Here is a 22,711-nt window from a genome sequence, read left to right on the forward strand (position 1 = left end):
CAACTTAAAACCTACAAAAACAGCATTTTATTTGTTTATTTTGTTTATTTATTTCGCTTCGTATGCAACCTTGCAAGATGCCGCCACCAAACTACCACCACCGGGGGGCGCCAGTGGACTACATGAGGATGAGGATGATGAGGAGGATGAAGAGGAGGATGCTGTCGGGATGCTGATGATGCTGAAGTGGACTATCCTGCAGGGAAGGGCACGCCAAGAAGAAGAAGAAGAAGAAGGAGAAGGAGGACGAGGAGGAGGGCGGGGACGGGCGCTGGGCCGTGCTCGAGCACCGACGTGAAAACGACGAAGAAGGAAGGAAGGAAAGAGAGGAGAGGACGCAGTTTGACCGCCAAGGAGGCTATTCTGAGGAGGTGGGCCACGTCCCGGGAGGCGGGAACCAGCCTCACGTGGCGTCCATGTTGATGTGCCGAGACACATGCACGCATGCAGCTGATGAACACGCACTCGGATGTTTACAGTGCTGCAGGTAAGCGCGTCTCGATATGGTGTGTGCGTGTGTCAATGTCACGCTGGTCATGTGATGTCATGAGATTGTCATCACAAGTCTCAGATTGATAATGTAGTGCGTAAGGGAATGAGTGCATTTGTTTGAGCAACTCGTTTGTGTTTTGATGGCGGGGAAACAACCTTTTTTTTTTTTTTTTTTTTTTAAATGATGTGTTTTGGTGGGGGAATGGGAGAATTTGCCTGCTATAGGCACAGTGCACAGCACATAAAAGTCTACACACCCTTGTCCAAATGCCAGGTTTTTGTGACATAAACAAATGAGACTAAGAAAAGGCATTTCAAACCTTTATTGTGACCCGATACTTATTTATTATTATTTTTTTTAGGGTAATTAAAAATCAACAACTGTAATAATATAGTTGCAAAAGTGTGCACACCCTCATAATGGGATACGGGCTGTTAACCAATCACGTTCAAATACATGTCAAATGGGTGTCAGCACACACCGGCAACCATTTGAAATGCCTCTAATTAACCCCTCATAAAGTTCAGATGTTCTCGTAGGCTTTTCCTGACTTTTTTTTCTTTCAAAGAGAAGCCTGATGGTTTTGTGCTAATACTGACTGCTGCTTTTAACAGTTCATAATTCATTCCACTTTCTTGCCTTGTTTTCAACAGACCATACCACATTTTTCCAGTCCACATAATTACAAAATGAGAACACTCACAAATTGCTGCTGTAGACTACAGCTCACGCCCGGATGCTCACACGCTAAGTGGCCAACCCGCATCCAGCTCTTGACGTCACTCACTAGGCCACGCCCCTGAAAGGCACACATACAAAACACGAATACTCTACTATAATACATGCAGTAGTCCATATTTATATAATCACAGTGTCTGCATTGTTTTTACTTTTTTTAAAATACATTACCGTGATATTCTCCCCTAGAAAAACAGAATTTTTTGGGGGGTGGTGGGCTGGAAAAGATTAATGGCAGTTCAATTAATCTTAATGGGGAAAATAACGCCTTGCAATGTCTGAATTTAGATAAATGTTTAGGGGCTATTTTACAAAAAGAAGGACAATTTTGCCTTTTTAATGTGTATATTTCGAAAGAGCAAAGAGAAGTCTGACTTGTATATTTTATGTTGAAAATTAGAAACAAAAAGGAACCAAGGAGTTAAAAAAAAAAAATGCAATGGTGAAATGAGGGGAAATTAAAGACGCATGCACTCGCACACACTAGCGTATCGTAGGCGTGTTGTAGTGATTTTTGGCTCAGGCAGCTGCTCTCCTCTTCCTCCCACACGCTTTGTAAACTCTCTTGATGGAACAGCAAAGTACCCTAACGTTTGCGGACCTGGCACAAACGCTGCCGGACGCTTTCGTGGGAATATCACCAGGCTTTTTTTTTTTTTTTTTTTTTTTTGTGGGTATGAGCGTGGGCATCTCTTCCCCCACCGCCAAATGAATTCTCGTTTACTAAGTGGCCTTGGTGCTGTTCAAGTGTAAATGTTTACAAATCCCAAGGTTGACTCGCTTGCTTGCTCTTTTTCACAAAGCCAATGAAAATGAGCCTCCGGGTATCAAACGTGGCTTTTTATATTTACGTACAGCTAAATGAAGTAATAGAAGTGATAGTTTAAAAGAAGTGGAATGGCAAACATAACAAATATGAAATGGAAAAAAATAATCAATTAGTTTGTTTTCACTTTGCCGTTGTTTAGTCAGCAATTTGGTTGGGCATGAATTCTGCTGGTGGTAGCCAAAGTAGATAGCAAGCAAGACAAGTAGCTAAGGTGTAAGTTTGTATTGACAAAAGCAAAGTCTTATTTGGCTTGCTGCCTAAATGGGTTGCTGTCGTTAAAATACAAACCAGTAAACATCATAATTAGAAGATTAGAAGATAGGGTTTTGAATTTCTGAATGATATATGTGGCTTTACAGGTTTGTCTGGTCAGTTTGTGTTGATGCAAGAAAGCAGAAAGAGCAGAGGCCTGTTTAGTTTGCTGACTAAATGGATTGCTGCGGTAAAAAAAAAAAAAAAAAAGGAACACTAAACTTACATACAAGTAGTATAAATTGAGAAGCCAAGTAGCTATTTCCTTTCACTTTTACCTTTTGTTAAAATTGTATTTTAAAGTATCCCATTTAGCAACACGTTGGGTCTGAATTCACTGCACCATGTTTGTATTGGTGCATGGATGCAGTGAACAGCGTATGCCCGTCTAGCTTGCTGCCAAAATGGGTTGTTGTTTAAAAAAAAAAAAAAAAAAAAAAAAAAAAAAAAAAAAAAAAGTTGCAACGAGCAAACACAATAAACAAAACACATTGAAAAGAGAACTACTCTGATCATTCTGCAGTTGTATAGTCGACTCGTATTGATGCAAGGAAAAGTACAGGCCCGTCTAAATTCTAATTTCCTGCCTCAATGGGTAGCTGTTTAATAGAAATCGCACAGCAGGCAAATATAATAAATAAAACCCATTTTCTTTGGTTTGCATAAAAATAATAAATAAATAAATAAATATATATTCGAAAAGAGAACCAAATCACCTTGCTTATACTATTTTTTTCCCTACAGCAGCCAATTTAGTCATTAAACTAGTCAGGTCTGAATTCACTGCTGGCTGTGACCAAGCCACCAGCTTAGATAGATTTGATCAAGTTTAATAAAGAAAAGGCAACACACCGCGTTCAAAGTGATCCCAATGGCTTGGACCGCTGACCTCCTCACCGAGCGCTCATCAGCGGGACCCTCGTCGTCACGGCTAAGCGCGTACGCCGTCTTTGCGCTCTCGGTCCCCGTTTGGAGATAAGTCGGCCTGTCGCTGTGAATGGATGAGGGCGACGTGTGGTCCTAATGGACTGTCAAGGTGATCTGGGAGGAGATGGATGAGGACATGTGCACACGTAGGGAATACCTGACACATGGTGGAATGACGCTCAAGCTTCAGGACAGACCCGATTCCCGTTTGGTGTCCTTTCCTGTCTGCTGCTGACACATTTAGCATCCTTTAGCATCCGCGGCTAACAGGAAGAAAAACAGTAGAACAGGGGTGTCAAACTCATTTGAATTCAGGGACCAATTTCACCCAAATTTGAGCTCAAGTGGACTTGGACAGGTATGTCCGTGGCCAATAACGACGGGACAAAATATTTCTTTTTTGTTTTGCGTGAATAATTATAATATAATATTCCCATTTGTTGCTATCTAGCCTGAAATTTCTTAACAAAAATGAACATAAACTTTCTTTGTGTGAGAAACAGCCAAACTGCACAATGTCAATTAAGTGGTTGTCAGTGCACCCTCCCTCCAGTGGACAAAATTAGCAACAACAGTTATTTTGTGTGAAAAACTGCCATTTGTGTTCTGGCTTTAACGTGGAGTCCAAAGATGACCGCATACCAAATAATCTGACACATGACCTCAAGTATTTAAAGTACCATCTAGTCAAAATAAATTAGGTTCTTGCTTTCACAAAAAGAAAAATATCAACCACAATATGTAATCGGATTCTCCCCTCAACAGTGAAAACTGTCTCTCAAAGTGAACCATACAACATGCACTGAAAGCAAACATTATATAATATTAGAAAGAGGGTTCTTGCTCTATTACAATTTTAGGGACTGTAATCCTTTGGAGATTTTAGCTGTGTGGAACAGCAAAGACATTATTTGCATTGTTAAAATTTTGAAATTCATGAATTTTATGCAGGCAAAGACACATGCACAGATTTGGGTGTAACTGCCAGAGTGTGTTGTCTGTAATATCTGTCAGTGTTAGCTGGGTCGATTATGTAATAAGGAAGCGGAATGCTCTCTTTCACACGCGCACAAAATGCACCTGCGTGCTCTGCGCCGAACGGGACGCATGGACAGTACTTCCTGAACAAGAGGAAACCCAACATGACGTCTCATCTCATCTCCGTGACGAGAATGAATGAGGAGACCAAATGGAAAAAGAATATGTCCGCCGTGCTCAAGTTGCGGATCACCAAATTCAAAATGGCAGACTTTTTTTTGTGGGTCTACTCATGATAGACATACCTAACGAATGTCCCATTGGTTTGTAAAAATGGCAACAGCGGCTGAATTTTGAAGGAATCTCGGAAAATGACCCCAAAATGTCCGCTTCAAGACAAAATGGCAGACTTCCTGTCTCTTCCTGAATATGTTTTGTTTTTATATTTTTGTGTCTGCCTGTGATAAACCTGACTACCAAATTTTATGTTACTGAGTAAAACTGGCTTTGAGGGCCGGATTTAAAAAAAATACTACAGTACATCAAGACTCTCCTCAGACTTTTGTGGGCCTACTCATGATACACATGCCAGCCAAATTTCATGAGTTTTGGGGGCTGAATTTATTTCCAAAATGCTGTATTATGAGTGACTTTGTCTTTGAAGGATTCTGGAAACAGCCAAAATGACCCAAAGATAGTCACTTCAAACAAAATGCTAGACTCGTGTGTCTCTTCAGACATGAGTTCTTAAGACTTTTTGTGCATCTACTTAGGATGAATAGGCCTACCAAATTTCCATGTTATTGCTTCAAAGTGGCACCTGGGGCTGAATTGTGAAACTACTCCCGCTGGAAAAACCTTGTAAATGGAGAAGGACTTGAAAATGGGCACTTCAAGGCAAAATGGCAAAGGTCGTTTATTTTCTACGTCATGGGTTTTTGAGACTTTTTTTTGTTTTTTTTTTGTTGGGCTACTCATATTGATAAGATTTCATGTTTCTGAGTGAAACTGGCTTTAGGGGCTTGTATTTTCAAAATATTCCAACCGCCGGACATGGCAAGGTGACCTTGAAATGGATGCTTCCAAATGTCTTTACAAACATGGCTTCTTGAGACTTTTTCGTGGGTCTAAGATTGAGAAGTTGACCAAATTTAATGCTGAGTAAAACTAGCTTCAGGAGCTGAATGAAAAAAAAGAAAAATTCAGTTGAAGACGGTCATCTTCCAAATGAACATAAAATGGTTACTTCAAAGCAAAATGGCAGACTTCCTGTGTGTGTTTTTTTTTTTTTTCTGCCATTGGTTTATGTGGGCTTACTCATAATAAGATATGCTTATGAGTCAAACTGGCTTTGGTTGCTTTGGAAAATATTCCAGTCGGACAAATTATCTTTGAAGTAACTGTGGAAATGGTAAAAAAAAAAAAAAAAAAACTCTAAAATGGCTGCTTCAACACAAAATGCACAGTGCCTTGAGACTTTTTTTTTTTTTTTTTTCATCATCGACTCATGAACAGATCAACCAAACGTCTCTATGGTAAGTGAAATGAGCTTCAGCATATTGCATCTTTGTAGGTGGAATGCGTGCCAGTACTTTTGTCCAAATTTTGTCAAACAACCAATGCACATCCTCACACAACTTCATTTCCTTTCGTGGAACATAACAGCAGCATTCTGTAAACTTAAGCAGCCTGCCAGCAATATTCCTAGAGGCAGTTGGCAAATTCCACGATATGAACAAGACTGTCCAGGATTTTTTTTTTTTTTTTTTTTTTTTGTAATCTAAATCAAATGAGTGTAGCGTTCAACCTCTTAATATTCAGACTGGTATGACATGTGGTGACAATGACACTATTTGTTCGGTGCCCCATTTGAGTAATTGGATAAGATTTGCTACCAAGAATGTTTCCATGATGTTGTACTTGTAAAAGCTCTCGCCTGTTAATAAAATGGATGACTTGTCTATGTGTTGTTGTTGTTGTGTGTGTGTGGAACGCTGAAAGCTGGTGGCCATGTTCCAGCAGAATGCAATGAAGACACACTCATACACACAATGTTCTCATGCACACGCACACGTAATATATATTATTTTATATAATATATGATTTGGTGTGCTTTTTTTTTTTTTTTTTTTGGTCAAGCTTCATCAAGTAGTGATCAAATTGCTGCATCGTAATATTACTGATTTTCCAGTAGTATTACATTGTTTGTTTGTTAGTTACATACAGTAGATATCGGACATGGTTTATTAATTATCACACAGGTATTGCAATATTTTATCGTTTCTTTAATCACTTACAGTACGTATCAGACAGGTTTTCTCTTGATATATTGATCACCATGCACTATTTGTATTGCGATGATATCGAACCTTCTGTTTTACTACAAAAATTATCATGCAAATGCTATATCGTGTTACAATTTATATAGCAAAGATATTGTATTGCAGTTACAGATATATTGTACAGTTTACTTCTAATATAGCCATTATAATGAAACCTCTGTATCATGATACTATTGATATTACAATTATATCAGATTGTTTCATAAATAGCACAGATGGATTTTTCTTCTTCTCATATATCAATTTTCACACAAACACAGTACCGTGATACTATCCATATTGTAATGATTTTGTATCATTTAATTACGTACTATTTAAACCACTGATAAAGGAACACAATCCGTAAAGCAACACATGAAGACAGACAATAACAATCCTCACAGGCATATGAAGGAGCCACACCTCAAATTGAATTAATGATGGACCAATATATTATAAAGTTCTGATTTGTTTACCAATAAAACACACTAGAAACTGTTTTGTTGATTTTTGGGTTGAAAGTGGAACGGATTAATGTCACTTCCATTCATTTCAATTGGGAAAGATGATTTAAGTGCATCTCAAGGCACGAGTGATATTTGATCATGAAATCGCTGTATAGTTATTGTGAGCTACGCTGCACTGCCCGCATTTAAAGTCAAGAATTGTGTTGCACTAGCAGGCAAAGACAAGAGCATGTGCAATTGCACACGTACACGCACACACACAGTGCCCGAGGCTTCATAAACAGCGGGCTGGGATACCGCACGCCTTTTTCACTCCTTCACTTCCTGCCGTCATGTTGGTCCATCTCCATGCTCCGTGTTGATTGTTATTATGCTTTATTTTGCCTTCTTTTTCTCTCTCTCTCTCTCACCATCCTGCCTGTGCAGCGGACGTTCGCGGCAATTGGAACACTAGCAGCATCAGCGCTTGTCGGCAAGCACTTGAAGTTGGCTTCCTGCCTGTTGAGATGTGCTGGGAGGAAACATTGTGAATACGAGTTCATGCTGATGAAATTGATCTGCTCAGGTAAGGAAAGCTGATGTGAATTCTGGTGGTTTAATGTGAAATAGCAAAATTAGAAATGTCATATTTACTCATGAAAATTTCAAGGGCTCACCAATTTGTAGTATTTAAAATATTAATGGTTTGTTACGGTGTAGTTTTCCTTTTTAATAATTGTTTTAAATGTCTTCAGCATTTGTATTCATTTATTATTTATGTTTCAAGTTTATTGAAATTAATCACAATATTTGTAATAATTTATATAATAAGAATTATGAATTATGCAGTTAAATGATTTGTTTAATGTCATTATTACAACTATTATTACTTGAATAATAAATCATTCACGTTAAATTGAAATTAGATTTTATTTTTCAAATATGCTATAATAATTTTATTCATACCATGCTTTTTATTCAAACATATTTTATACTTTTAATAAATGTATTATTAAAATTGTGTATGTTGATAAATTTTTGTCATTTATTTTTAATGAAAAAAAATCATTTGTTTTATATTTAGATCTGATTTTTTTTTCATCAGTTTTAGAAATAATTGGAGTACATAATTTTTTAAAACTTAAATATATTTTAATATATAATTAATCTATAATAATAATAATTATTATAATAATATTAATATTATTATTAATAATAATAATAGCAATAATAATAATAATAATTATTTCCCAAGGCAGCTTTATTTATATGTCACATTTCATACCCAAGGCAACGCAATGTGCTTCACACAACAATTAAATATTATTATTATTATTATTAGTAGTAGTAGTAGTAGTAGTGCAATTGTGAATAATGTGAAAATAACAATCCTGCTTTTGGAACACATAAGGTTCTTGTTTATATTAAACTATAGAGTACAGTATATCAGAAATTCAAGGCGTTTAATGTTTTTTTTTTCTCTTAAATCCTGCTTCATATTTGTAAAACATAAAGTTGAGTTCACAACTTCCAAGTTAGCCAGAAGACAGTGCTTTTATGACACATGGCATGTTTTGCCCTTTCCACCGTTTAAATTGATTTCCTGGCTCTGTACAGAAAGGAATCGCACCCATTTCATATGCATACTTTGCGGTGGGAAATGGATCATTTGTTATCCTTAAAATATTTTTTCCCTGAATAAGCTGAACTCTCCAGTGTCCTGAGCAAAAACGGCTTCCAAAGGAATCTGGGTCATAGTTGACGTCTCATCCTAGCTAGCTAGCGCTAAGCTAGTTCGTCTCTCAGATCTGCTGATCCAAGTTTGTAAATTCCCTTTCAAATTGCTAGCGTGGTGTTAGCAGGCTAACAAATATTACCATTGCTAGGACGGCGTCAGATTTTCCCATTAATACTTGCAAGCGTCTGCTTGAATGAACCGCGTACGTAGCATATGCTCTCCCAATGAATGTTTTTATTTATTTATTTTTTTTTAGTGATCAAAGAATGGATTACCTTCATTAGCAGGAATATTTCTATTCTAAGGTAACAAGAGCGCATTAAAATGCTTTCTTTCCGAAGGGAAAGTGGCTTGTTTGGTGGCTATCCTGCTTCTTTATTTATAGCTGGATCAGAGGTTGAGCTTTTAAACCCAAGAGAACAGCAGACAGTATTTATAGACACCTCAATAAAAGATGAATCCCGTGCTTACGCAACACGTCCTGACCACGGCGGAGGCGTCCGTGAGACGCAGACGGACGGACGGACGCGGCCCGCCCTTCCTTCGTGCCCTTTAAATCGCTTCCTCTCCTTTTGCTCACCACTCGTCCTTCTTTCCCTTCCTTCTCTGATCTATTATTCACATCCCCCGGCTGACTCTTTATGCGGACTCCCCCCCCCCAAATCCCCCGTCTCCCGGCACCTGGGGTGTGCTTCCCCAAAGGGAGCCAAGCTACGGGATGGATAAAAAGCTCAGGCATGTGTTGCTGGGTGGAGATAAGACACTTGCATTGGCCGAGGTTGACATTTTGCGCGCCACTGCTTTGTGGGTAAGGAGCAATGTGTTGACACTACTTGACAACATTTCATGATAATGTCAATGCATCAACATCACTGCCTACCAAAGATTACTTTTACATTATTTGCACTGGGGATGGGCTTGGTAAGAGTCAGCATTCGGGTTAGGATTTCCCCAGCTTTAATAAGCCAAGGCACTAGAGCTGAGTACGTTTTTTCTTAACATTGCAATTATGATTTAATATGCGATTATTTCTAATTCCCATGTACCAACACAAACAATAATTTCATCTGTATTACAATAGATATACATACATAGATACATAAATGGCTGGCTTTTATAGGTAAGGGTTACACTAATAAATTAATATTAACTTAACTTTTATATGTACTTTACTACACTTAAACTTTCAGTAAAGTGTTCGTCACTACGACAACTTCTAACAAATAAGGGCGGTGTAAACATACAGCAAGTCAATAATTAAAAGTCACAATACAATAATAACGCAAACAAATTTGTGGCTTTATCATTTAAACTTTTCACGTTTCATCCCCCCCAAAAATTACAAATAAAAATAAATAAATAAATAAGAAAATAAATAAAAATAAATAAATACATAAATAAATAATATAATAATATAATATACTACATATTTGCTCAGCCCTGCAAGGCAAGGCACCCATTTTACAAAGGAACAACAACAACAACAACAACAAAAACAATAAAAAAAAAAAAGGAAAAAAAAAAAGCTGCTCGGGCCCTAAAAAAAAAAAAAACGTACTCAGTGTGAAATCAAAGCTGAAATACTCACAGGATGCCATGACTAATGTGATGTAATGTAAGTGGCTCCCATCTTTGTGGAATAAATAATAAATAAATACATACATACATACATACATACATACATACATACATACATAAATACACATTAATTGTGCAAGCACTTCAAGTGGCTCCAAGATCCTCCATAACAAATACATTCACCAGAAAAAAACAAAAAACAAAAAGACAAAACAAAAAAACAAAAACGTCAATTTCCTTTTGAGATGTCGGAATTTTACCCCGTTTCAGTTTATTGGTGAATATTTTGAATATCCTTGAGTAGCAGATGAAACAAACTGCCTGTCACTGTATGTAACTGGCATAGAGAGGTAAACAAAAAAAATGTATAATTCATAATTTATCATTTCTGGCATACAAATCACTCTGCTGTGCTAAAGCGACCTCAAGGACTGTTTGTATGGTTACTTATTTATGGTTAACTACACTAACTTGTATACATTGCATTAAATAAGGAGGCAAATACCAGTGATTGTGTATGTGTCTGTCTCCTCTATACACATAGGGGTGTGTGTGTGTGAGCTATCAGTGGCAAGAAGATAAAACCTCAAGCCAATTTACATACGGCGAGTGTGGTGCTGCACCGCTGTGATGCGGGCAGATCTGAAATGGAATCTGCGTGTGTTCCCCCTGGCTGCACGCATCATTTATCCATCAGCGCCTCGGCACCACGCCTCGCCTCTTGCCAGCTATCAATCAGCGCATCGCCGCGCTTTATGTAAATGGCCGTGAATGGGAAAAAAAATAAATTAAAAAATGCTTTTAACAGTGCTTTTTTTAGGCTCGATGTGGCCATCTGAGCTTCTGCGTCTCTAAGGTTGGCTGGCTTACATCTAAATGGATATGAGCCGCGTGCGCACGTGTATGTGTATGCGGTTTCAGAATAGCAAGGATGCTCCGCCTTGCTCGCTAACCCCCTCCCGCACTGACAAGTAAAGCGCACAGCAGGTGGTCAAGATGGCTGACTGACACGGTGCGAGCAAAACAAGGACAGGAAAAATGGACCGCATACCTTTTTAATATATAAGGCCTGACTGTTATGGACTCTTTTTTTGAGTCAGATTCAGATCCTACTATTTGGCATAATAAAATCAAGTTAACCAATTAATCGGCCGATTAATTAAAAAATAAATAATGAATAAAAATAACTTCTTCTTGTGTGTCCCTTAACGCTTAAAACAAAATATGAATTACAGCAGGAACATTTGACTGTTTAACGATACTTTTTCCTTTCGTATTTGATTAACTAGATAGAAGAGAATGTTTGAATGTTGTAATGTGATAATGTGTGAAAAAATAAAATAAAAATAAAAAATAAAAACATGCAGGGCGTGCAGATGGTCCTCACTGAGTGCTGTGATTCGGGCACCCGCCGCTTGTTGCTAGCTTTTTGCTGGCTTCTCCTGCTAACCGCTCTTATTAGCCGCTCCAGCGAGTTCTTGCTAGCCATTCGTGCTCACCGTTTATGCTAGCTCCTGCTCGCCGGGTTGCTTGCTCGCTCACTCCAAATAATATTTCGTAGTAATTGGTGGTAGGATTGCAAAGTGTGGTCTGTGTGGGCATCGTAGTGCTTGTGCTTCAAAATCTATTATCTCACCACTAGATGGCACTAAATATTACACCTCTACATTTTTGTTTTGGGTTTTATGGTTGATGTGTAGGATGAAAGGGTTAAATTAGGGTTAGGTTGGCTAAATTTTGGCAGTTTGGGTTAGGTTTAGGGATTAAGTTAGGTTTATGTGTTAGGTTAAGTTTTTAGAGTTAGGGCAGAGACGGGATAAGGTTAAGTAAAATAATTAGCGCAGGGTAGAGTTGGCTAAGATCCCAAAGAAAAATCTTCACATTTGGGATTCGTGTTTCAGGGTGAGACAAAAAATATGGTTTATGTATACTGTATATTGAAGCAATCAAACAGGCTAATTGTTGCTGTATTGGGTACAATTTGATTCGATTGTTCTTAGAAGCACTTCTGGCTTCCCTGTTTGGCCTCCAACCTACTATGTTCACATCATGTTCCCGCCTGTCCGCCTTCCATGACAACATGTCCTGTCTCTAGCGAGTTGGCGATCTAAAAGGGCATCATGGGAGAACGGCAGCGCTCTCAAGGGGAAGTGCAGAGACACAAACGGCTGAATAATAAAAGGAAGGGGGAGGAAGGAGAAATAAAGGGTAAAATATCAACTTAAAAACAGAGTGCTCAGCTGTTGACAGTAGCATAGTTCGACCGTTTTGCTGACGTACGGAGCAACACAGACAGATGTTATGGCGCTGCGTTAACACGATTAAACGCGGCCTCTTCCTCCCCTTTCCTCCTCAATTTGATCATCTCCTCCGCTGCTTTCTGGACGCTTGTTCTCGCCCACACGACGCTTCCGAGAAAAGCGGGACGGGAATGAGCAAAGTGGGGAATAACAAAGATGTACTGCATATAAAAGACATCAACACACAGTCGGAAAATCTAATTTAAAGAGAGAGAAGGGCTTTTGTGCCATTTGGACACCTGTAAATTGTGTTGTAAATAACAGTGAGGGTTTTGTGTGGCCATTTTTCTTGGTCATAACTAAACTTAATTTACCAGCATGGTCAAAGGATCAAATTAAACTTGTAAACCCAGGTACCACTTTAAGTGCCCTCATTCAATTAATAAGGAAATATAAATAGCTAGAGCAGCTGTTTCTCGCGAGGTGAGAAGGAAAAAGCAGGCGGGTGTTGTGACTCGCTAAGGAAGGTGAGATTTCCTTCACCACATGAGCGGACCGCTAATGAAAAAAAACAAAAACGAATCACGGCTCGCATCCCGAGTCTCACCGGGCGGCTTCAGATGGGCCGGCCAAGTGCGAGCGGTGCGTGTTGGCGCAACTTGGTAGAACAGATAACACGCTATTTTCTCCACTGATCAAGTTCTTAATCGGCAAATTGTGGACGGATTTAAAGTGATGCAGCCAATCTGGCTTCAATCCCTGTGACCATTCGACCTCATCCGACCAATCCTGATGAAAAAGCAATGTTTATGGATCGATCAAAGTGGGATTTACACAATATTCTGTGCATCTGGAAATATCAGTCAAAATGCAGTAAAACGTCTGGCAATGTGGGGGACGCTGCTTCAAAAACAGCTAGCAGTGAATTAGTTAAAGGCACACAATCAACGAGGCTGAAAGATTTTGAAATAGCTCATTGTTATTCAAAAAATAATAAAAAATTATGATTTAAAAAATGGTCGAAAGATGGTCATCATGATCAGTGGTCGACATACGATGGCCACAAAAAGCACGTTATGTCATCTATGTAAAGGAAGTAGGTAGTGGAGGCAAGCTCTATGCTAGATGCTACCATTAGCTAGCAAGCTAGCTAGCGAGCGAGCTTGGGGGCTGGCTACAAGTGTAACAAAATGTCGCAGCGGATGCCAGCGTTCCCGCTTGCGGCTCGTCCATAATACATGCGGCTAATGTGGGAAGCCTCACCGAGCGCGCAGTCATCTCCCGTGTACGCCACTACACCGCTATGCCACCTCTTTGCTAATATAGCACCCGATGCCAGCTATGGATGTGCGCGCAGTGTGGTGAACTTCGAAGGTTTTGCATTGAGGTTACAATGTATGACAGCATCATGTACGCAAAAATCTAAAGGTCAAAGAAACATGAAAACATGAAAAAAATATATCAAAGTGATTTTTATTAGAGAATAGAGAGTGAAGCATTGTTTATTGAAACTGCGCAACATCTGTGCTGCATTGAGTCAATTCTTGCGTATTTTTTGGACAAATTGAACACAGCTATACCTGTTTGTTATTATTAGTCTTATTCTTTTTTTCTTGAACTAGATATACAGTATGATTGGATAATGATTGGACCTTCTAAGTAGCTAAAAATTCTCAATCTAATACTGACTATAAACTACGCTTGATTTATAACAACAAATTAAGACATTAAAATAGATACCAGTTAGGCAAGCGGAGCATTTTGCACCCTGCTGTCCAATCCAACACATTTCAAATCAATTTCAAAAAATCAAATCAAATCAAATTCAAATCAATTTCAAACCCACATTTTGATCTTTTCATTGAACAGCAACTAGGCCAGCAGCGTCGTTTCTGTGCTGCAGCTTGTTATTGTCCTTCAAAACATAGCGGTAGGTTTGTCCCCGAGTGTGCGAGTGCGATGCGGTGACGTGTTGTGAGGGAACAAGACGAGTAAGTGACTGTGACAGCTTGTCACTAAAGCTCCCTGCTGATCAGGCTTCCACCTCTAGAGACTTTGTGCAAGTTAAAAAAATAAAAAAAAAAAAAAAAAAAAAAAAATACTCAAAGCCCACGGCCTCATCAGTCAGCACTGCTCTGTTTGACGTTTATTTTCATAATTAATTTTATTTTTAGAAACCCGAAACCAACCCAGGATGTACTGCTGATACATAAACAACATAGAGTCGACAGTTTCTTGTCACAAAAGTCAATATTCTGTGTATATTGAAAGATCAGTCAACATGGTCTAACATAGGTGTCAAACTCCGGTCCTCGAGGGCCACAGTCCTGCAGGTTTTGGATGTTTTCCCTTCTCCAACACAGCTGATATATGATCCACTCATCAGCAAGCGCCGCATAAGCCTGATAACAATCCTGTTGATTGGAAGCAGCTTGTGTTTGAAGAGGGAAACCTCCAAAACCTGCAGGACTGCAGCCCTTGAGGACCGAAGTTTGACACCTATGCGAAATGTCTGGCAGTAAAAAAGTTAAAAGCATACATCTAACACATGCAGTTTCTTTTGGGTGCAATTCCACTCCTGGTCACTAGATGTCTGCACACTATTGCTATACACTGTGTTAATTTGAAAGAAGAAGAGTGAAAACAAGAAGTATTTTTAGTTTTTGCTTAAGATCAATTTTAAATCCTCTGTAATCCTGTTTTTTTATACCTACAGAAAGTAACAGCTGTAGGTTCATAATAATTATATATGGATTTATTTACTCTAAACAGAAAGATTGGTCCACTGTACCGCTGCAAAATGTTTTGGTCGTACCTCTTGCTCTCTCGCAATTTTTTTTGTTTTGTTATTTGATTTGATTGTATTATAATACATCTACTCCAGATATAAAACTCGACAATTCCGATCTAATTTCCAAGCGTGTGATATGACTTTCTCGCCGGTGTCTCGTCTCAGCATGGGTAATTGTGTTGTCTGCTGTCGTGTTGCTTTCACAGCCATTCCCCAGACGAGGGAAATGTTCTCTCGCCACAAAGCGTTCCCGAGACGTTGTTCTCTGAGACGCCAGACGAGCGCTTCGAGGCATCCTCGTGTCGTCTCGGCTAACGTGATTCGCTCTTCATTTGATGTTTCCATCACACCCTCATTGTCCTCATGAGCTCCGGGTTGAGTCTTCGTTTAGATATACACGAATGAGACCGCCAAAACAGATATGTTTATTTTAGTACCATTTTAAAAAATGTGGGTTGATTTTAAATTTACTATTTCAAATCTCCTTCATATATTGGTACAAAGAAATCTAACCCCCCTGTATCGTACGTAGCATAACCGCTATATCAGGATACTTTAATACTATTGTAGTAGAAAGAGTAACCCCTCGAAGCATTTCACATCACATGCTACATTAATATTGAGCACATGTTGAACTAAGTGCTACAAATATTAGCATTTAGCACGAACACACTCCCCAAGGAGAGAGTGACGGGACTGCAGGGAAGATGAAGATCGACAAGCTCAGGAAAAAAATAAATAAATAAAGAGAACAGCAATGAGACGTTAAACGGCTGAGAAAGACACAGCGTGTGTGTAGTGTGTGCGTACTGTGTAGTGTGTAAAGTGTAGCTCTAATTATCTGTCACACGCTGAAGTGGAGTAAGTCCCCGGGGGAATGATGAGGCTCGGAAAGATGGCAAAGGAAGAGGAGGGAGAATAAGGAGTCTGTAGTGTGTGCGATAGTGTGTGCGGGAGAATAAAGCTGTTACGTAACATGACATCCCGCCACACTGCTCTCTCTTTCTCTCTCTGCTCGCACCACGCCGCTTGGCACGCAGATTTGGATTCCACGCTACTCGCACTGCAGCATTTTAAACATATAATGTAGACAAAAGTATTGGGATGTATTCACGGAAGTCATTTATGGGAACAACTACACCATCAACCATACCATGCTAACATACATACTTTGTACTGTATGCTTATGCTTAAGTTACTTTGTATGCACGAGGAAAAAAAATGCAAAGTCCAACATCAGCTATGTGAACCATTACACTATAAAAAGGCCCGAGACATCCAACATATGTTTTTGTGTGACAGCAATGTGAACCACTACATCACCAATGGTGCAAAGCAGCACATATTTACACATTTTTGCAAACAATGAACCAGTCCTTGATAAACCCAAACTGAAAACAGGCAAACTCCAGAAATCCTGCGACAGCCACGCAAAAGCCAGCTATGTGAAATACTACATGACAAAAATCCTCAGCATCCTAACATGCAATACTTGTTTATGTAAAAAATGACAATTTCACACCTCAATGAACTTAACATAGGAACTACAGCAATCTAAAACTCACTTCAAAAGTCAGCTACGTGAACCACTACACCACAGATGCTCCTCGCATGTTTGAGTCTTCAACGTACATACATGGAAGAAGAACGCATTTGAAGTGTGTAATTGAAATCCACTGACTGACCTTCTCCATCCACCCCGCCCCGCCCCGCCCCGCCAGTGAGCTCGAACCAGAGCCATGGGGAGTACCCGGACTGCAGGAGCGAGCGCGAGTCTGGGAGCGAGGCGTCTCTCCTGGTGTCTCCGCTGGTGGTGGCGGGTATCGTCATAGGCCTGGTGCTCTTCCTCTCCTGCGTCACCATCATCGTGGGCAGCCTGCGCAAAGACAGCCGACTGAGGAACCCCCACCTGAGAGCCAGCTACGGTCCGTACTGACACGACAAATGCGAACAGGAAATCAAATTCAGTTCAAACCTTGGATTCAAATCCTAAATTGAAACTCAGACCTCCACATGGGCTGATAATAGTTTCTGACAGTATGATAACTGTGAGCAGTATTACATTTAGCTCTAAATTTTTTTTTTTTTTTTTTTTTTTTTTTTTTTATTTGGGTAAAGAAAAGCAGCCCCCATCGAACACAGTCTATTTTATTTTTAAACAAAATATAGAATATTTGTTACGGAAGAAAAAAAGCACCATGTAGTTATTCACTAAAAATTTACATGTTAACATTCTTCTTCTCTTTTAATTCTTCTTAGTAAGTAACCATGTCCCATCATTGGTGAGCTAGTTTTAGAACAGACCTGTGGGCTACTCAAGTTGTCCTTCGGGCTAACTAGTACCTGCTGGCACCATGAACCCCCCCCAAAAAAAATGCAAACCAATCAACAGAGCAAAGGGGCATCCATATTTGTCGTATCGCTTTCAATTAGCTCCCTAGCCCCTCCTCTTCTAGGCATAGTAACTGCTTACCACTCCCCTCTCTGCTCACCACAAAAAAGCAGAGTGAAAAAAGTGAATTAGAGGCAATTAACTTCAAAGAAGCATCTTGTTTACACGACTCTGCAAGCAGCCAATCAAATTGTGCCCTGCTTAGACTTCCCCTAAAAAAATGAAAAAAATAAAAAATAAAAACAAATAAAAAAAATAATACAGAAATTAGGATTAGATTATTGAAACCTTGACATTTTAAAATCCACAGTAAACCGGCAAATAAGTAATCAACCCAGGCATACGCTGACCTTTGTATCAAACGCTAAAAACCTGATTTGGGACCCCAAACCAGGTTTAAAAACCCTAATTTGAAGCCCTACCTTGAAAAGCTGACCAAGGCTTGAAACCTACTTTCAGACCCTTAGCAAGACTTGAAACACAACTATTAACTTCCAGTTCCAACCTTCACCAAAGCTAAGCCTAATTCAAGACCTTAATTTGAAATCATAAACCGCTAAAAGCCTCACCTTGGCTTGAAACCCTAACATATATGAATGTGTACTTGTAGGTCCAGATGGTTACTCGTTCGGAGGTTCTGTCGGAGAACTGAGGTCAACCTGCTTAGAAGACTTTCCACCCGGTTTGGACTTTGATTCTTACAGTCTGTCACAAGTCAACCCCCTGTACCCCGATTCTCCACCACGGTGAGCGTCTTTCTCATGTATTTATTTGTGCATAATTATAATGGCATCCCTTTCTGAATGTTCATGAATTCAGCGAGTTCGAGTGCAAACTCCTCCTTTTGCCATTTACGTCAAAATATCAAAGTGTCCTCCTGCGCTGACTGACTGACCGACCTCCTTTGTGCTCGTTCATTTATGAGAAAGCGATGCTTCCGCTTTTGCTGCCCTTTGGACGCGTCTGCACGCGCACGTCTAAAAAGGCCAAGTCGCGGTGTGTTTGATCTAAATGTCAGCTGGTTTAATTGGCAACTTTAATAATTCAAATACACCCTTCGACTGTGTGCGTGCGCTTCTCTGTGTAAAGAAGGAAAGAAAAGGTAAGAAGCAAGTGAATAATGAGATGGGAATCAAAAATGGAAAGAAAAGGGATGAAAAAGGAGGTAAATTTAAATGAATAAAATATTTTAAAATATAAAATAAAATGCTGGAGGAGCTTGACACAGATTTATGACAGGGCTATAGCGCCCTCTAGCCTTGATGTTGCACCATGCCTGCTATATGGTGCGTGTGCCACAGATGGTTGACAGAAACTGCTCACCTGCTGAGAATGTCAACATTACACTTCCGACACACATTCGCACACACACCGTATGTTGAATGGTAAAGGCGCATCCCATCCAATATGGCAACCAAGACCTGGCAGAGATCCTTGCTTAAACAGAACTATACGGTATATCATGGCTTTACATCTTAATTACATTAAGGGAAAAAAAGCACCTTTCAAATCACTTTGCCTTGAAGAAGTTCAAGCAATTAAACTATGAATGACTCCGATTTGACTAACACAATGTGACGTTCTTATCTGCAGGCTGAAACTGAGCTCCCCTTCTCAGTCACATGTGAAGCTTCGTCACATGACAAACACTTCTTTGATTTTTTTTTTTTTTTTTTTTTTTTAACGAGTGAGTGAAGTAGGACAACTTGTGACGGGAACTTGTGATGTCGGCTTTATCGAGGGATTCTTGGGCTGAAGTGACCCAAGAAACGCGGTGCCAGTGTCTCGAAAGTTTACCCATTTAGCAACATTTGCCTTAAGCTACAATAAAATAGATTTTTTTTTTTTGGTCAAAAACACCACTTGCTGACAACCACGAGATCCATGGCTAAACAAACAAACAAACACAGATTTGTCACGTGGCCACAAAATGTTCCATTCGCACTTGGCGGAAATTACAACGTAGCACCTTACTAGATGAGCTTGAGAAGAGAGAGCGCCTCTTCTACTGTGACTCTGTGATGACACATTGGAAAATAAACTGCCTCACCAATTTGCACCTCAACTCTGTAAACATCACCAATTGACAAATTGATGAAATCTGTAAGAGATTGACGAGGTTCAACAAACTTCTTCCTTTCCACAGTTACGATGAATGCGTGGGCCCGGGTTGCACTCACATCTACGTACCAACAGACGACCCCCCGCCCTACTCGCTATGGGACCCCCGTCTGGACGACTCAGAGGGGGCGGAGGAGGGTCCCAGTTCCACCAGCGCCGCCTCGCCGCATCAATGTATTGCATCCATCTCCTTCCCGTTGGAGGCGGCGCCGCCGTACGAGGCAGTCGTGGCCGAGCAGGGGCGGCCCCTCCCACTCGTGCCATGTGACCTTTCCAAGTACCAATCAGAGAGGGACGCTGACGAAAACAGGCGACAGTCGGGGGGGATCAGCCAGAACTCGTAGGACGACTCTTTTGGACCTTTCGCAGGCGCTGACCTCTGCCCCCACTTGAGTTGATCACAAACTGTGGAGGTTTTATGGACTTTCCACACTTTTTGTGGACTCAACAGAGAGAAGAGTTTTCGTCAGGAAGTTTATGGACGAAACAAACTCTCTGAAACGTGGATCTCAAAGACTTCATGTTGTGGCAACACAACGGTGTAGTCATACTTTTGACTTGATCCCCAGAACAAACTGGTATTTTCAAGTTGAAGCTAGCAAACAAGCACACCAAATCATCCATATCACGGTTAGCAAACATTTATGACCAATGTATACCATTGCTACATTTAGCAACTTTTCAGACAAACAATTTTCTTTCCATAAAGCACTTAGCAACAAATTTAGCTACTTCTTAAATGTGTTTGGAAACTTTTTTTTTTTTTTTGCAATTTTTTACAGTGATGCTCAACATTATCTTCTCTGCCATCTATGGAAAAACACCGGGCCTGTCTGCTGGGCTAAAACACTCCCTTGTTAGTTGCTTACAGTTAAACACAGAGGCACACAGATACAAATAAGATAAAACTATCAATGTGTTGATGTTCATGATTTGCGACTTGCAAATTCACCTACACCCATCTAAGTATATTATTTTTTGTTTTTTGGGAGGGCGCGGGGGGGCTCGGTTCAAAGCAATATGTGCCATCTTTTGACATTTTGGTGCCAAGGAACTATACGCAAACTGAGCAGCTTCATTTTTGGAAAAAAGTAGTGCGTTGCCTTTTTAGGGGTGTCAAATACAGGCAGAGACACAAATAATTTAAATTAAACAAATATTAGGTCTTTTTTTTTTTTTTTTTTTTTTTTTTTTAGGTGGCCAGTCAGTTTGAGTAACGCCACTCACAGTGGAAACTACGGGATGTAATATTCTATTTTAGTTACACAGTGGCATCGTGTCATCGAGCACGTACCTGTTAGCAACATCATGAAGATTTCTTGGCAACACTGGCTACGACTCAACCAACCTGTCAACCAATAGGAAGATAGCGTGGAATGACATCATCAATAGGTCACTGTTACTATCATTAGAAACAAACAAAGGAGAAACTGCAGTTAAGTTTCTAGCTAGGACTCAGGTAGCGCTGTGGTCAGGCTAGCTGGCTAAAGCTAACGTCGTCCAACCACTTCCCTCGTCTTCCCTCTACCTCTCATCTCAACGCACATAAACGTTGGTTTGCTTGGGATTGAAAAGCACTCCATCAAAGCAGACATTCCTTGTTCATGTCGCACGGTGTGAGAAGTTGCTATTTTATCACAATTGCGCAGTGTGGCTTCCATCTTAGAGGACCGCATAAATCGTAGAAGATGGCTTGAGGTGATGAGAGCTATCTTGCGAACCACCTGGTCTTCTTTACACTTCCCTCTTTATTGATTTTTTTGTCATAAGATTGTAAAAGGCACACAAAGCACTAGCGTTATCAAATCAGCAGGACTAATCGAGTAGATTATCACATTTGGAAAACAGTAGTAGCGAAAAAAAAACATGATTCCCTCCTATTCTCCAAATTAAAATAAATAAATAAATAAATAAAATACCTGCATTAAATTAATGTTTTTCAACCGTTAAAGTATAGCACAAAATATGATGTCATCTCATCATCCTTCCTTGCCATCTTTTTTATTTCTATTTGTCAGTATCTTAGGACATTTCAGACAGAGCACAAAAACACAAATAGTACATTTATCAGTGAATAATTGTGGGTATGTTCCACAGACTAAACAGAAATAGGTGAATTTGTGAATAGTGAACAGCTAATATGCGAGGACTAGTTTACTTAACATTCGGTCCACTTTTTAATTGCTTCCACTGTCCTCAGTGTACTTGTACAGCACAATAACAGTCGCAGAGAACCAGCACCTCGGCGACAACGTGACACAGTCGTCACTTGCGGGTTAGCCGCGTCTTCTTTGGCGCCGCGAGGGCGGCGATAATGTCACGAAGGCGAGGCCATCTGGAGTGATGAATGTACCAGACGTGCGAGATGGAGGTCATCAACATTGTGGGATAATAACCCTTGAAAATGTTCTCTTCCATGGATCAGGGGCTTTCATACTTTCACCACAAAAAAAGTGGTGGGGTGGTTGGGTTGGGGGGGGGGGGGTCGCCTACTTTCGGAAATAAAACTTGTAAAGTTTCGATAAATTCACATTATTTGCAGAACAAAATTTTTTAATGGTATGTGAATGAAGTATCATTGGGGGGGGGGGGGGTATTGTCACAATATTGTCACAATATTTCTGATATAAAAGACTAAGTGAGTTTCATAAATGCAGCTTTATTTTCAGCTTTAATTCTCTAAAAAATATATATATACTCAAAAGATACACCTTTTAATCTCCAAATAAATATTACTATATTAGAAAAAATAACAAAACAAACACTTTTTGTTCTCAGTAAATAAATCTATTATTATTATTATTATTATTATTATTATTATTATTATTTTTATTTTTAATAAATAAATAAAACAACTTGATGTATTG

At 39.6% G+C, this 22,711-nt stretch overlaps 2 protein-coding genes across 5 annotated transcripts in view; one reads left to right on the plus strand and one right to left on the minus strand.

Annotated features, from left to right (window-relative positions):
- LOC144001459 (arylsulfatase I) overlaps positions 1–22,711 on the minus strand; it is a 44,787-nt gene that overhangs the window by 5,522 nt on the left and 16,554 nt on the right. Inside the window, exons 1-5 of one of the 3 annotated variants that reach the window (XM_077495793.1) lie at positions 19,914–20,019; positions 17,017–17,207; positions 3,437–3,502; positions 3,165–3,353; positions 1,197–1,292 (exon numbers count right to left, since the gene is read on the minus strand). In XM_077495793.1, coding sequence (XP_077351919.1) covers positions 1,197–1,259 — 63 coding nt within the window. In that variant the 5' untranslated portion in view covers positions 1,260–1,292; positions 3,165–3,353; positions 3,437–3,502; positions 17,017–17,207; positions 19,914–20,019. Of the gene's footprint in view, positions 1–1,196; positions 1,293–3,164; positions 3,354–3,436; positions 3,503–17,016; positions 17,208–19,913; positions 20,020–22,711 lie in introns of those variants that run through there. The other 2 variants (XM_077495791.1, XM_077495792.1) reach the window with 2 other exon arrangements.
- On the plus strand, positions 176–22,281 carry bean1 (brain expressed, associated with NEDD4, 1). Of its 2 annotated transcripts, XM_077495795.1 has the most exons (5): positions 176–487; positions 7,432–7,570; positions 17,053–17,256; positions 18,334–18,469; positions 19,870–22,281. In XM_077495795.1, the coding sequence occupies exons 1-5, from the start codon at positions 470–472 to the stop codon at positions 20,186–20,188; spliced, it is 816 nt and encodes a 271-aa protein (XP_077351921.1). In that variant the 5' UTR covers positions 176–469; the 3' UTR covers positions 20,189–22,281. The 2 variants fall into 2 exon arrangements, with proteins under 2 accessions (XP_077351921.1, XP_077351920.1); XM_077495794.1 differs by lacking the exon at positions 176–487 and having other exon boundaries at positions 7,314–7,570.

This window comes from Festucalex cinctus, chromosome 14, assembly GCF_051991245.1.
Source record: "Festucalex cinctus isolate MCC-2025b chromosome 14, RoL_Fcin_1.0, whole genome shotgun sequence".
In the NCBI taxonomy this organism is placed as follows: domain Eukaryota; kingdom Metazoa; phylum Chordata; class Actinopteri; order Syngnathiformes; family Syngnathidae; genus Festucalex; species Festucalex cinctus.

Excerpts from the sequence above, each read along its gene's own strand:
- bean1 (XM_077495794.1), top strand. The coding sequence starts at position 7,354 with ATGCTCCGTGTTGATTGTTATTATGCTTTATTTTGCCTTCTTTTTCTC. Across the intron at positions 7,571-17,052 it reads GATGAAATTGATCTGCTCAG|TGAGCTCGAACCAGAGCCAT; the intron begins GTAAGGAAAGCT and ends CCGCCCCGCCAG. Across the intron at positions 17,257-18,333 it reads CCACCTGAGAGCCAGCTACG|GTCCAGATGGTTACTCGTTC; the intron begins GTCCGTACTGAC and ends GTGTACTTGTAG.